Raw genomic sequence first — 14,130 nt, forward strand, 5'->3', positions numbered from 1 at the left:
TTCCATTCATTTTTCTATTGGTTGATTCGTCTGCTCGCGTGTCTTCTTTGGACCATTTATTCATCCCCCCCTTCTTTCACTCAAAAATTGCAGGGAAATGGAACAGCAGAAGTAGTGGGGTGAATCAGGTCAGTGGGTGACATGGATGGGAATGATTATAACCCACACTGCCTGAAAGTGTGAGATTAGGAGATTGTCCATAATATTTGGTAATTTCCCTTTCATTGTCTTTGAGCAATTGTTACAGGCAGTCCTCACTTAATGGCCTGTTGCCGGGTTGATAGGCTGCCCCCCAAAGGGACTTATGACCACCTGATTTCGAAGTGCAGATGGCTGCACGCACATATCCTCATGGTCGTTGAGCCAATCCAACTGTCCTTGTGGGAAACCAGGAAGGTCACAAATGGGGATCACATGACCCTGGAATGCTGCAAATGTTCTAAAAAAAAAAAAAAAGCCAGTTGCTAAACACCCAAATTTTGATCATGTGATTACGGGGATGCTGCGACAGTCCTAAGTGCAAAGACTGATCATAAGTCCCTTTTTTAAAATGCTGTTGTAATTTTGGTCACTAAATGAATGGTTGTATGTTGAGGACTGTCTGTATTGCTTGTCCTTGAGTCAGTTGGGTTTGCTCACAGAGCTCAACCTAGAAAAGAATGCCGTTGTCCTGAAGCATCCGCTTCTAAATAAGCCACATCTCTTTGAGGGTTAATGCCAGCCTTTCTCCTGGCATTAAACCAGGAGTGTCCAGCTTTGGAAACTTTAGAGCTTGTGGATGTCAAGTCCCAGAACTCCCCAGCCAGCCATGCTGGAATACTGGGAGCTGAAGTCCACAAATCTTAAAAGTTGCCAAAATTAGACCCCTCTCCATTAACCTCTTTGGAGCTTCCTAGAAAGAGACAATGGGCAAAACTACATTTCCCAGATGCCCCGTGAAATGAAGCTATGAATCAATCAGTTTTACGCCTGCAATGGGGAGATAACCATCCATCTTCTTCCATCTCATTTGTTGACTTCTGTTTCTCTTCCTTTGGTCTCAGCTAACAAGACCTCGCCAACATCTGGAGAAGGGAACCGCCCTGGAGGTGTCATCCATGTCTACGGCGGAGATGACAGCAATGACAAGTCCACCAGTAGCTTCATCCCCTATTGTTCTATGGCACAAGCCCAGCTCTGTTTCCATGGACACCGTGATGCAGTCAAGTTCTTTGTCTCTGTACCTGGTCAGTAGAATAGCTCTCGGTCTTTATATGGACAACTGCAACACCAACTTTCCCCAAGCAATTTGTGTTCCATGTATGCAGGTCCCAAAATAAGAGTAGCTTTCTGGAAAGACCTTACTGTATGCACAGTCTGAAAGATTTTTACACTGATACATAGAACCCTGGTAATCTGTGAACTGGATATATTTTTAAGTGTCCTGCAAAAAAGGGAACAGGTACTACATTTGACCTTAGCCAAAACACTGAAAAACAAATAGTTTTTATTTATATTTTATACTTATTAATGTTTTAGATGTATCATCTGGGTAACAACTGAGTATTGACATAGTAACAGAGAAGGGAATGTTATAATGTGTGATTTATCTTGCTAGCTATTAGTATATTATGTTTATTCGCCCGCCCTCTTTTTGTTTGTTTTGGCCTTCTAAATTTTTCTGACCATTGACTGAATAAATATTGATGGATTGATTGCAAAAAAAAAGGAACAAAACAAGTGATAATGCTGTATTTACTTCTACTATATGTTTGAATCACTGCATCTGTGACCCTGTGGTCTTTTTAATCAGAGTCATAATGTTCATATTATGGTGTTAGTCTTGCAGTTGCACGTCAGAGAACAGCGGGGAAGAGACAGGCTTGTGATTAGACGGCAAGATAGGGATCTCCACAAAACTGCTACACTGTGTAGAAGCATTTCAGATGAATAAGGAAGAACTGGCAGGGAAGAACAAATAATTATTTGCACAGTTGCATTTTCAAATCTTCACGGGCTGCCACATAGCTACTCAATTGCCCCGTGGTTTAGAAAAATAAATAATAATAATAATAATAATGAGGAGGAGGAGGAGGAGGTGGTGGTGGTGGTGGTTGGAAGGGACCATGGAGGTCATCTAGTCCAAACCCTATATCATTTCGGACAAATGGCCGTCCAGTCTCTTCTTAAAAATTTCCAATGTTGGAGCATTCACCGCTTCTGGAGACAGGCTATTCCACTGGTTAATTGTTCTCTCAGGAAGTTTCTCCTTAGTTCTAGGTTGCTTCTCTCCTTGGTTAGTTTCCGTCCGTTGCTTCTTGTCCTGCCTTCAGGCGCTTTGGAGAATAGCTTGACTCCCTCTTCTTTGGGGCAGCCCCTGAGATATTGGAAGACTGCTATCCTATCCCCCCTCGTCCTTCTCTTCATTAAATTAGACATCCCCAATTCCAGCAACTGTTCCTTATATGTTTTAGCCTCCAGTCCCCTAATCATTTTTGTTGCTCTTCTCTGCACTCTTTCTAGAGTCTCAACATCTTTTTTACATCGTGTTGACCAAAACTGGATGCAGGGTTCCAAGTGCGGCCTTACCAAGGCCTTGTAAAGTGGTATTAACCCTTCACGTGATCTTGATTCTCTCCCTCTGTTAGTATTTCCATGTCAATCCTGTTTCGCTTTGCTTCGAGCTGCTCTTCCAAAAAGCCTTATCCTCTTCTCAAAAGGTTGGGGTGGAGCTGCTACTAACCAGCTACTACGTCCTTGTAGGAAATGTCCTTGCCACTTTGAATGGGAGTGTCCTGGATAGTCCTTCAGAGAACCCCAGCACAGATGCCGTGGAGGAGGAAGAACAGAAGCTGAAAAATGTCCTGGTGTTAAGCGGTGGTGAAGGATACATTGACTTCCGGATTGGTGAGTTTCACGGGGCACTTTTGCCGCTGCGGTGGATAATGACCCGACGCTTATGGGATGGGGAAAGAAGAAACCACACAGAGGATTTGCTGATAAGGGCAGAACTGAGCTTCCCGTCTTTTCTTTCTTTGTGGCGGCCCTTCTTACACGCTCACTGTTTCTTCAGAGGTCTCAAATACTCGTTTGTCCACAATACTATCGCTGCTGTACAGGTAGTTCTCGACTTACGACCACAATTGAGCCCAAAATCTCTGTTGTTAAGTGAAATGTTTGTTCAGTGAGTTTTGCCCCAGTGTATGACTGCTCTTGCCACAGTTGTCAAGTGGATCGCTGAAGTTGTTAGGCATGCTAAGTTAAGTGACTCCGGCTTTCCCGTGGACTTTGCTTGTCAGAAGATGGCGTGACCTCGGGACTCTGCAACCGTCATAAGTACATGCCAGTTGCCAAGCATCCGAATTTTGATCACGTGACCCTGGGAATGCTGCAACGGTCGTAAGTGTGAAAAACTGTCCTAAGTCCCTTTTTCTCAATCCCCTTGTAACTTTGAACAGTCACTAAGTGAACTAGTATAAGTTGAGGACTACCTGTACCGCGCGAAACATAAATTCCTTGATAGTGAAAAGCTCTCTTGCAAATGCAAGGTCTCCACAGGGTTGCATTTGATCATCTGCTCGGTGGGATTTTGCTGCGAACGGAACTCCTCCATGCTCTGTTCTTTGGTTCCTCTCCCCTTTACAGGAGACGGAGAAGACGACGAGAGCGAAGACAACACGGGCGATGCTGTCCAGGTGAAGCCTATTCTCTCCAAGGCCGAACGAAGCCACATCATTGTCTGGCAGGTGTCCTACATCCCGGAATGAGCCTCTCTTCCGCCTCCAGCCAGTATAATGTTCCTCCCTTCTACCGACACCCGCTCCCTGAATGCCAAGATGTACATACAGAACTTTTGCATAATTCCTACCGCTGGCCAGTCCGACCCCGGATAACTACAACTCTTCCTGTGCCATAAAGTGGCTCCCTCCCTTTCCAGGTTTACAGTGATTGTCTTGAGCTGATGGACTTTCTAGACTGGCTGGGTTACCGTTGGTTTTCCGGCAGGAGGGAATCTTTGGATGAAGGCTGTTGCCATCAGAAGTCAAGACACAAAGGAAGACCACCCTTGGCTCAGAAGGACTGGACAACTTTTCCAAGGCAGCCCCCTCCTTCTCTTTTCCTTCCTTCCTTCCTTCCTTCCTTCCTTCCTTCCTTCCTTCCTTCCTTCCTTCCTTCCTACCTACCTACCTACCTACCTACCTACCTACCTGCATGGGGAAAAGTACCTGTGAACTGCTTAACTGGCTTATTCCCTTTGCCACCATGGAAACTGGGTTGACAGTTGGGGTTGGTCTCCAAGCCAGTACGAGTGAGATGTTTCTGAGAGCAAGCAACATCCCTTGTCCTTTCTCCTTCACTATTATTCTGTGAGGTCCAGACACGAGAAAAGCATTTGGGAGCAAGCTTGGCTAAAGTATCTTAAAATCTGTACCAGGAAGGTTTTGCAGGTATGTTTGGGGATTATAGCCACAGGTCAGCAGTTGGCATTGTATCTAGAATAGGGGCTCTGGGCACAGGATGAGTTCCCGTCACTAAGTTTATTTTAATTGGGCACTGGTGGGTTGGTTCACTGCGGTCTAGGCACCAGTCTGGAAGCTCTTGGGAGGAGCAGAAGGATACAGATGCAGGAAAGACAATAAAGCTTTACCAGGCAATCAAGGAAGCAATCTGAAAGAGGAATTGTCTTCTTGCGATTCTATACCTGCCTTATAGCAAATGACATTCTGAAGGATGGGAAGGCAAATGTACATGCTTAGCATCCTGCCTTCAGCAAACCAGAAAAATCTGAACTTCTTCACCCTTGAAATATTGTAGTATTCCAGAGCTGTGTTGGATGGATATTTTGGAGGCTGAAACGACCGTCGATGTATCTGGGGGTGCTCTGCTGGGAGCTGCTGGGATATAAGTCACAAAATGCGTCTTTCAGGCTATCTATCTCAGAAAAGAGAAAAATCAGGTTATAAGCCAGGAGAAATCAAGCAAACGTGGAGGACAAATGGATCAGAGAAGGTAGGAATGGAATCTGCAGAGAGATAGGCAATTGTCCGGGAGAAGGAAGTAGGGAAGAGGAGAAGTGAAAGACAGTTGGAGGTTGAGAAAGCCTTCCTTCTCAGACCACGACTGGTAGAAGTAGCAAGAGGAATCTGAGGCAGATGACGAGAGTGTTGTTTGAGTATAGTGATGTCCAAAAAAGCTGATCAGGAGATGAACTTTATCTTCCATACAGTGTTTGGAGGTGGCTCAAAGGATGATGAACTTGATCAGATTCCCATCTTGACAGCAGGGCCACCTCAGATGTGAAGAATGTCCTCTTCTAGCCTTTCCCAACTGGGTGCCTTCCAGCTGGGTCTACAAAAGCAATTACTCATTGAATTAAGGTCAGCTTCTAGGGTCTTCATCAACATGTCCGCGTGGCCGCCTTCTTCCCCTTCTTTCAACTGCCCAGTCTAGCCTACAACCCTGGGGTTTGTTGGTGGTCTCCCATCCCAGTCTGACCTGCTTGGCTTTTGGAGATCAGCCATGCTTCGCCAGGTGCTACCACCTATCTAGACATATCAGGACTACCTTTCCCCAAAGCTCTAAATCCACCTGGCCAAAAGGGAATTCAGAAAGTTGTACTTCCAACAGGAAGGGCAGCCAATTGAGGAAGGCTGATAGAGCACGACAACCCATCAAGCCAACAAAAAACGGCTCCACGGTTTAAGAACGAAAGGTTGATTGGAGCCATAGTGCTATTCATGTCTCATAGTTTGATGGGACGTGTTTTTGGATAAAGCTACAGAGCACTGCTTTTTCCCAAGGGAGGATGAACAAATGAACAAGCAAGCCTATATAAAGAGAGACAGAGTGCGCATGGGATGGGTACCCAGTGTTTCTGGACTACTTTAAGAAATTTGGACTTCCAGTGAGGGAGAATTCTGGGAGTTGAGGCCGACACTTCTTAAAGCGGCCGAGGTTAAGAAACTCTGCAAAGAAAAAAAAAACTAAGCAAAAATAAAACTTAGCAAAGGCACGAGAGCATATCCCGTTCTTACATGCATTTGAAACCACATTTGTTTCTGTCTTTGTTTTTAAAGTTTGACGAAGCCTCCAGCCTCTCTCATTTTTCTGGCACTTAATTAATTCTAACCTTGCTTGTCTGCTGCATCTGCTCCCAAGCCTTTTGCAGTTGGAAAGAAGCACACGTGTGACGGCATGGAGAGGAGGAGACGGTGAAGGAAACAGCACCCAAAGAACGGGCTCCTTTTTAGGGGTGATCAGCCAGCTTGGCGAAAGGCTGACTTGGTGGGCCTCACAGACGGACTTTTCCTGCTGCAATTCCACTGTGATGTATGTAAAGTTAACTTGTACGTTATAAAAGGATTTTTTAAAAAATGTGTCTTGAGGCTGTAAACTCTCTGCTGTTTGAAGATGTAAAGAGACGGCTGTATGGAAACACACCTCTCCCATGCTTTCGCCCTGATGTGCTACCAAACAAAGTGAAAATCATATCTGTTCTGTATGTAATAAAAATGTATTATCGTCACGGGTCTGAGAGCATTGCTGAGCCCCTGAGAAAGATGGAAGCATCCCACTTGCAAACCGCCGAGGCCTCGGCTTCTTATTGGAATACCCACCAGTGAAAAAAATGACATTGTCAAGCGTGTGTTCAGAGTTCTGATTGACTGGGGCATATTGTGCAGGCCACGGTGCTCTGAGCTGGCTTGTTTTCTTGCAGACATTTCGTGACCCAACTAGGTAACATCATCAGTGCTAGAAGGGAGTGGGGTTTGTGAAGAGAAGGGGAGGGGGAGGAGGAGGAAGGTGACTGTGGGCTCCTTGGTGCTCTCTGAGCTGGCTTGTTTTCTTGCAGACATTTCGTGACCCAACTAGGTAACATCATCAGTGCTCGAAGGGAGTGGGGTTTGTGAAGAGAAGGGGAGGGGGAGGAGGAGGAAGGTGACTGTGGGCTCCTTGGTGCTCTCTGAGCTGGCTTGTTTTCTTGCAGACATTTCGTGACCCAACTAGGTAACATCATCAGTGCTAGAAGGGAGTGGGGTTTGCTCTCTTTTTAATGTACTGGACTAGTGGCTTGCTTTGTCAGCATTCATAGGAGTGTTGTTCTTTCCTTGGTAGCTCCTTGGTTAGGCTGTTGTTTACTGTTTGTCTGAATTGGTAGCTTCTTCACTGTGGTATTATTGTTTGCTGCTTGATTTTTGGTGTGGTATTAATCCTTGTGTTAATTTCGGTTTATCTGGGTGTGGATTGCTGGCAAGGAAGTGTTTTGGTGAAGTAGATAAGCTAATCAAAGTAAACAGCCTAATCAAGGGGCTCCCAAGGAGAAAACAACACACTCACTGACAGGCTATATAAACGGAAAGCAAAGCCCTTCTAGCAGTGATGATGTGACCTAGCAGGGTAATGAAATGTCTGCAAGTCAACAATTGAGCTCAGAGAACATCATAGTTCAATGCTGAGCTACAAATATTCTCTTCTATTGGCTACTGGATTTATGAAAATCCAGCTGTGCAATTGCCATGATATTTGCTTGCTGAGTCCTCATTTTGCAATCCCTCAAGGGGGCAATCCTATTGTTGCCTTGCCTTCTCCAGACTCAACAATCCACAATCTCTAATTATACAACCTCTCTGAAAACAGAAGGAATGAAAACGGCAATCTTTCCCACATTTATTTTACAAAACAAAAGGCACTGTCGAAAAGCAATAGGCTTGTACAGCTAAACAAATATCCTTGGAAAGTATTTGCAAATAGAGCATTGTGTCTTGTTCCAGCATTTCAGTTGGTAATTTACTAGCATAGAAACCTAATAGATCTTGCAGGCCGCTCTCTTAATCAGGCATTAATTTGTTCCCTGTTCTATACATTTTTTTTTTTTTGCAATCCCAGCGGCTGAGCATAGCAGTAGAAATGAATTAAAGCACTTGTCCATCTTGAAGTATTAAAAACTCACTTTAGATAGGTGGAAAAATCAAACGGGGGGGAGGGGGGCAGAAATCCTGCCTTTTCAGCCATCATTATTTCCTGCCCCTTAAACTGAATATTTGCTTTAGCATTTAAACTGGAAAATAAATACCCCCCCCCCCCAAACAAAATCATACGGCTTTATTCCCTCTGCATCCTGCTAATTGGGAACAAGTTATTTTTCACTGCTTGGCAATCAAACTGCTCTGCTTTCTTTTATCCTGACGTTAATTAAATGAAAACTTAAAGGAATATTCCCCATCTTTGACCAGACAGCTCAAGCAACGAAACAACCAAATAAGAGATTGGAGTGAAGAACTTCATGGAGCCCTGTAAGAGGGACATTTGAAGAATAATATCTGATTGGAAGACTTCTGCGTATTTGTGCTTTTGTAGCTCACAGATATTATTCTAATGTTAGACTCCACAAATTTTCTCAACCAGGGCTCTATTCGACAGGAGTCAGTGTGCAATACATTCAGAAGATTCCGAGCAAACCCTGAGATTTTTTTTTTTGTGATGGTTATTCATAAATCCAGTGCTCTCTGCTATCTTTCCAACACACCAGCTCCTCAGAACGAAACCAGAGTGCAATTTCTCGCTGAGCGCTCTCTATCGAATCGCTGCCGTGAACGACGTTCCTGCAGAGAAGGAAACAGCAGTGTGTAAGGAGAAGTTGAATCCATTTGGAGAAAAACATATTACATAAAAGACGAGGCTCACCTCGCTCTATGTTACCCAGAAAAGTTCCTTATAATTCTACCTCCCATCATTTACAAGAGACGGAGACAAGGAGAAAGAAAAAAGCTACTTGATAACCACCCGTGCCTGGCTGAGGAATTCTGGGAGTTGAAGTCCACAAGTCATAAAAGGGCCAAGTTTGAAGACCCCTGTTGTAGAGACGATTCAAAAGGCACCAGGAGAGCTTTGCTTACACACAGGTTTTACAGTTGTAGCTATTTTTACGTCTCTGAATGACATTCTCAAGCTAAACTTGATAAACTTATGCAGGCTCTGTCTGGTGATGATAGTTGGGGTGTTCAAACAACTAATAACGTAGGGTTTGTTAATAAAGATGAAGCCAAGGGTACAGCTAGAGTGCTTTTAAAAAAGAGCAGTTTTTATCCCTTTAAATAGCTTACTTGCTAGGGACCGGAAGAGAGCCTGTGAACAGAAAGAAACTACAGGTAGTCTTTGACTTATAACAGTTCATTTAGTGACCGTTCGAAGTTACAACGGCACTGGAAAAAAGCGACGTATGACTTTTTCAGGCTTACGGCCAATCACATCCCCATGGTCACGTGACCAAAGCTCAGCCACTCATCAACTGACTCATATTTATCACTTAACAATTGCAATGATTCACTTCACTGTGGCAAGCAAGGTCATAAAATGGGGCAAAACTCACGCGACAAATGTCTCCCTTAGCAACAGAAATTTTGGGCTCAACTATGGTCGTCAGTCAAGGCCTCTACCTGCCATGACTTCGACTCACTTGTCCACTTCAATGCAGAAATCTCCTCGGATGGTTCCCGGTTTGGAATCGGCCGGGTTGGTTTCTCCAATCATCATCCGTGCAGTTTTCACTACCTCTTGCCCTTGCCAGACCTACAGAAAGCCAAGAAAGAACGGTGAAAAGCAACGATTTGGATACCTCTCTTTCAGCTACCTAAAACCTCTTGCAGGAATAATGTAACTTTGGTAAACTTTGGTCCTGTTTTTTTTTTTTGAATATTCTATTTTAAATATTTTATAAGGATGGGGAAGGGGTAGGATCGGTAAGGGTGTTGGATGGGGCTGGGGAGTGAGGTTGGGATAAGGGTAGGGAAAGATACCATAGTGGGTTTACCTTCCCCCCCCACACACAGTAATTCATCGCTTTAGCAAGGAGACTGTCATCTGGGTACAAATGTTAAATAACAGTAACGAAAATAATACTAAAAAAATTTATAATCACAAAAAATAATCGTAATCATAAAAAATAAAAGTTAGTTAATAAGTATCGTTTACCTACTAAATAAATAGTTAATGTAATACTGAGTAATTATAATCACTAATAATAAGTCATAAAAAACAGCTTAGTCAATAAATGTCATTTATCTTGTTAGCTTTAAATTAAATAACCTTAGTTAATATAATACTAAACAATTATAGTCGCCAAGAATGACAATGATCATAAGAAAAAAAAAAGAAAAGTTAATCAGTATCATTCATCTTAAATAGCAATAATTAACATCATACTAAATAATCATAATCGCTAATAACAATAATCATGAAAGTAAAGGCTAGTCAATAAATATCCTTCATCCTATTAGGTTTCACAATCCATTCCTGGTTTTTTTTTTGTTTTTTTTTTTAAATATAACTCTCCTGATGAAATAGAGAAGGCACACAGGTTAGTCCTGCCTCAATTGGCGGGTACGACTATGGCATCTCGTGAAAAGCAGTTAAGGCCAAGAAAAAGCCAGTGCCCAATAAAGACACAACAAAGCCTCAACCAAGTGCGCACCAAGTATTTTAAGTCACGAAAAATGCCAATATTGTTTTCAATTCAAGCTGTGTTGAAGCTGCCCTAGAAACTTCAGACGACGGATCAAAATATTCCAGGAGAGAACATTTGGGGCGTCTATAAATAGAGGAGGAAAAATTCTTGCAACTCAAAAGTCGCACTTGGCCAAGGTTGCTTGCCTTAACAAACGTCTCGGGCTGGGTCTGGAAAACTAGCTGAGCCCTTGGACTTCTGTTGTTTCTCAGTGAGGAGCATCTGACCGCAGGAAACTTAATGATTTGATATTTAGCATCTCATATCACTGTTCCTCACCATGGCCACAATGGGTCCCGAACTCATGAATTTCACCAAGCGGCTGAAGAAAGGACGCCCACGGAGAGAGATGTAATGTTCCTTCAGCAATTCTTCTGAAGCCTGAGCAAAAGATACATCAGATGCGATCAACGTGTTACAGACTTTCGTAAAAACACTGGATACTAAGCTCCCACCTGCAGATTGGGAAGGAATTAAGAATGCTGAGTGGGTTCCTCATCAAACTCAGCTTCAACACGTACTTGAAAGTTCAAAAGAGACTTTTTTTAAAAAAAAAATAAGGTCAACTGTTCTACAGAATGCATAAGGAACTATAATACGATGATACAAGATAAGGGATAAAAAGATCTCAGCCAGATTAGATCTCTATGTTTGTTACCTATCTGGCATTTTGCCTGAATCCGGTAGGAATGAAATGTTTTGAATTAGCAGATATAGAATGATAAAATGTTATTTGCCCCAAGTATCACCAAAGCGCCATAGAATTGAGGCCTTTGAACTCTGGTGCTGGAGAAGACTCCTGCGAGTCCCCTGGACTGCAAGGCATTCAAACCGGTCAGTCCTGGAGGAGATCAACCCCGACTGCTCCTTAGAAGGCCAGATCCTGAAGTTGAAACTCAAGTATTTTGGCCACCTAATGAGAAGGAAGGACTCACTGGAGAAGGGCCTGATGCTGGGAAAGATGGAGGGCAAGAGAAGAATGGGATGACAGAGAATGAGGTGGCTGGATGGAGTCACTGAAGCAGTAGGCGTGAGCTTCAATGGACTCCAGAAGATGGTAGAGGACAGGAAGGCCTGGAGGAACGTTGTCCATGGGGTTGCGATGGGTTGGACACGACTTCGCAATTAACAACAACAATCACCAAACCAGAGGAAGACTAATAATTATAATTAGTTTTGGTTTGATCAGCTTTCTCAACCTCAGCAACTTTAAGAGGGGTAATCTTCAACTCCAGAATTCACCCAGCCAGCATGACAATTGGGGGAATTCTGGGAATTCAAATTCACTCATCTTAAAAGGTGCTGAGATTGAGAAGCACTGGGTTAAATGGACAGAATCCATGATCTGCAAAATGGTATGAAAAAAGGATAATTAAACAGAACTTGGACTGGACATACCATGCCACTCAAGGCTGCTGTTGGCTCTGATTTTGCTGGCTTTCCAGAAAGTCCTTAAGATTGGCTATTTTCCCAGGCACGGAAGCCAGGAAAATAGTTGAGGTCATATTCACTGGCTTCACAGTTTCCTTGATGGCCATCTTGGGTTTTTGATCTCATTTATTGTTTTGCCTCCATCTTTGCAGGATCGATTCTGGGTCAGTCACCTGGACCAAAGGTTTAGTCTTCTGAGCTTTTGGACCTGTGCTGGAGTCCATCCTTGCAGAACCTCTCTCTGCAAGAGTGTGCTAGAGAGAAGTGAACTGACTAATTGGATCCTGCAACATTATCCTGGGACATATGTTCCCCTTCATTTGTCTTAATTTCTGTTAACCCGCCAGAGTTGCATTTAAAGAGATGGGTATTATTGAGATCTGTGAACTTCAATAAATAATAAAAGCTTCGTTGACAGTTGGACACCTCTAATTTAAAACAGATCAGGTCGCTCACAACGGGAAAGATCTCAGCTGCAGTCCTTGAGCGCCAAAGAAGCTATTTGGGGAGGTTTGCTGGCTGTTCTCACCTGCATGAGCTTCATCGCCACCAGCTTGAAGCCTTTCTTCTCAAAACGCCGGATGATCTCGCCGACCAGATGCCTCTGTACGCCATCTGGCTTGATGGCAAGGAAAGTGCGTTCGTTCACACCCGTAAAAGCTGGAAACAAGAACCAGGCGTTACGCATGAGCAAGGCCTGAAGACTCCAAGAATGGAGAGCCATCTAAGGCCCACCCTTGGTCTGGTAATCACGGATACCAAGTCACTCTCATTGCAGGTGGTCCTCAACAAACAGAAGCAGAACTTCCACTGCTAAGCAAGCCGCTTGTTAGGTTGTTGCCACGGTTACTGCGAACCACTGCAGTGGTTAAGTGAATCTTGTCGTCGTTAAGTGAACCCAGCTTCCCCCATTGACTTGGTTCGTCAACTGGAAAGGTAGCAAATGTCAAATCGACGTGACCCCAGGATGCTGGAACTGCTGTAAATACGTGCCAGTTGCCAAGCAGCTGAATCATGTGACTGGGGATGTAGTGATGGTTGTGAGTGTGAGGATTAGTCGCACATCACCTTTTTTTTTCTGTGATGTTTTTTTCAAGGCCATTTATGATCTTCCCAGCTGGCTTCTGACAAGCAAAGCCCATGGGCAGGGGTAGGCAACCTTGGCTCTTTTATGACTTGTGGACTTCAACTCCCAGAATTCCTGAGCCAGCATGGCTAAGCATGGAAACCTCTCCCTTTCCCCTCAGTGTGGCTGGCTCAGGAATTCTGGGAGTTGAAGTCCAGGAGTCATAAAAGAGCCAATGTTGCCTATCCCTGCCCTTGGGGTAGCCGGCAGGAGGTAGCAAGTTGCAGTCATATGTTGCACTTAACAACAAACAGTCCAGTCTCTTTTGTGATTGTAAACCGAGGACTGCTTGTAATAGCTTGTCTGTTGACAGCATCTTCAAGCCACGATAGCTCTGGGGGAAAAGGGTGGAGAGCTGCTTTTTCACAGCAAGGATATAAAGATGTTTTTTTTTTTTTTAAGAATTACTGAAGGCCAGCATCCCAAGGGCCTCGTCACCTTCCACACTCCTTCCTGCCCAGCCCAATCAGGCTAGCAACGGAGAAAAGGCGAATCCCTCCCGTCTGAAAGGGATCTGACCCCCTCGCCCTTTTAACGCCAGATTAACCTGCAGAGGCATCAGCCACGTTTGCAAAGGGGAGGCTTCCATTCCCCTTCGTTTTTTCTGGACTGAGGGTTGGGGTCGTTTGCACGTGGGGAGAGGAATACACACACACACACACACACACACACACACACACACACACACACCATCCGAATCTAGAAAGGACTAAGGGGTGTCAGGAAGACGCGACACGCAGCTTTGGGAGATCCAAGGGCAAGCAGCAGCAGAACAAATCACGATTAGTAGTTACTGAGACATCGACCTGGCGCCTTCCACTCCCTGCTCACCTGTTTGGAAGATGCTGGCGAAAAAGGCCAGCAAGAAAATCATGATGGGACCAGCGGCAACTAGCAGCGGCGGCGCCGGCGGCGGCAGCAGCAGCGGGGACGCGCAGGAACCCGGAAGGGAAGAGCAGGCCGGCCGGCCGGCCGGCGTCTGGATCTCTGCGAGTGCGCGTGCACGCGCCTTCGGCAGGGGCGGAGCTCTGCCCAGGACTTGGCTTTGGCGCGCGCGGCTGCCGCAATTCAAAACCGCAGATCTGCACCC

At 44.6% G+C, this 14,130-nt stretch overlaps 2 protein-coding genes across 18 annotated transcripts in view; one reads left to right on the top strand and one right to left on the bottom strand.

Moving 5' to 3' along the window:
• MAPK8IP3 (mitogen-activated protein kinase 8 interacting protein 3) overlaps positions 1-6,505 on the top strand; it is a 49,964-nt gene extending 43,459 nt beyond the window's left edge. For all 17 annotated transcript variants that reach the window (XM_039360590.1, XM_039360594.1, XM_039360596.1 and 14 more), the window contains 3 exons: positions 1,044-1,226; positions 2,743-2,886; positions 3,625-6,505. In XM_039360590.1, the coding sequence (XP_039216524.1) occupies positions 1,044-1,226; positions 2,743-2,886; positions 3,625-3,746 (449 nt within the window). In that variant the 3' untranslated portion in view covers positions 3,747-6,505. The remainder of the gene's footprint in view (positions 1-1,043; positions 1,227-2,742; positions 2,887-3,624) is intronic.
• A 1,128-nt stretch (positions 6,506-7,633) lies between these two features.
• Positions 7,634-14,048, bottom strand: NME3 (NME/NM23 nucleoside diphosphate kinase 3). The gene is made up of 5 exons (XM_039360841.1): positions 13,872-14,048; positions 12,444-12,574; positions 10,763-10,864; positions 9,437-9,549; positions 7,634-8,582 (listed from the first exon to the last, which is right to left on the bottom strand). The coding sequence occupies exons 1-5, from the start codon at positions 13,912-13,914 to the stop codon at positions 8,465-8,467; spliced, it is 507 nt and encodes a 168-aa protein (XP_039216775.1). The 5' UTR covers positions 13,915-14,048; the 3' UTR covers positions 7,634-8,464.
• Between the last annotated feature and the right edge of the window lie 82 nt (positions 14,049-14,130).

The sequence above is a fragment of the Crotalus tigris genome, unplaced genomic scaffold, assembly GCF_016545835.1.
Source record: "Crotalus tigris isolate CLP2741 ecotype Arizona unplaced genomic scaffold, ASM1654583v1 scf7180000019173.45859301935:6455823, whole genome shotgun sequence".
Lineage (NCBI taxonomy): Eukaryota > Metazoa > Chordata > Lepidosauria > Squamata > Viperidae > Crotalus > Crotalus tigris.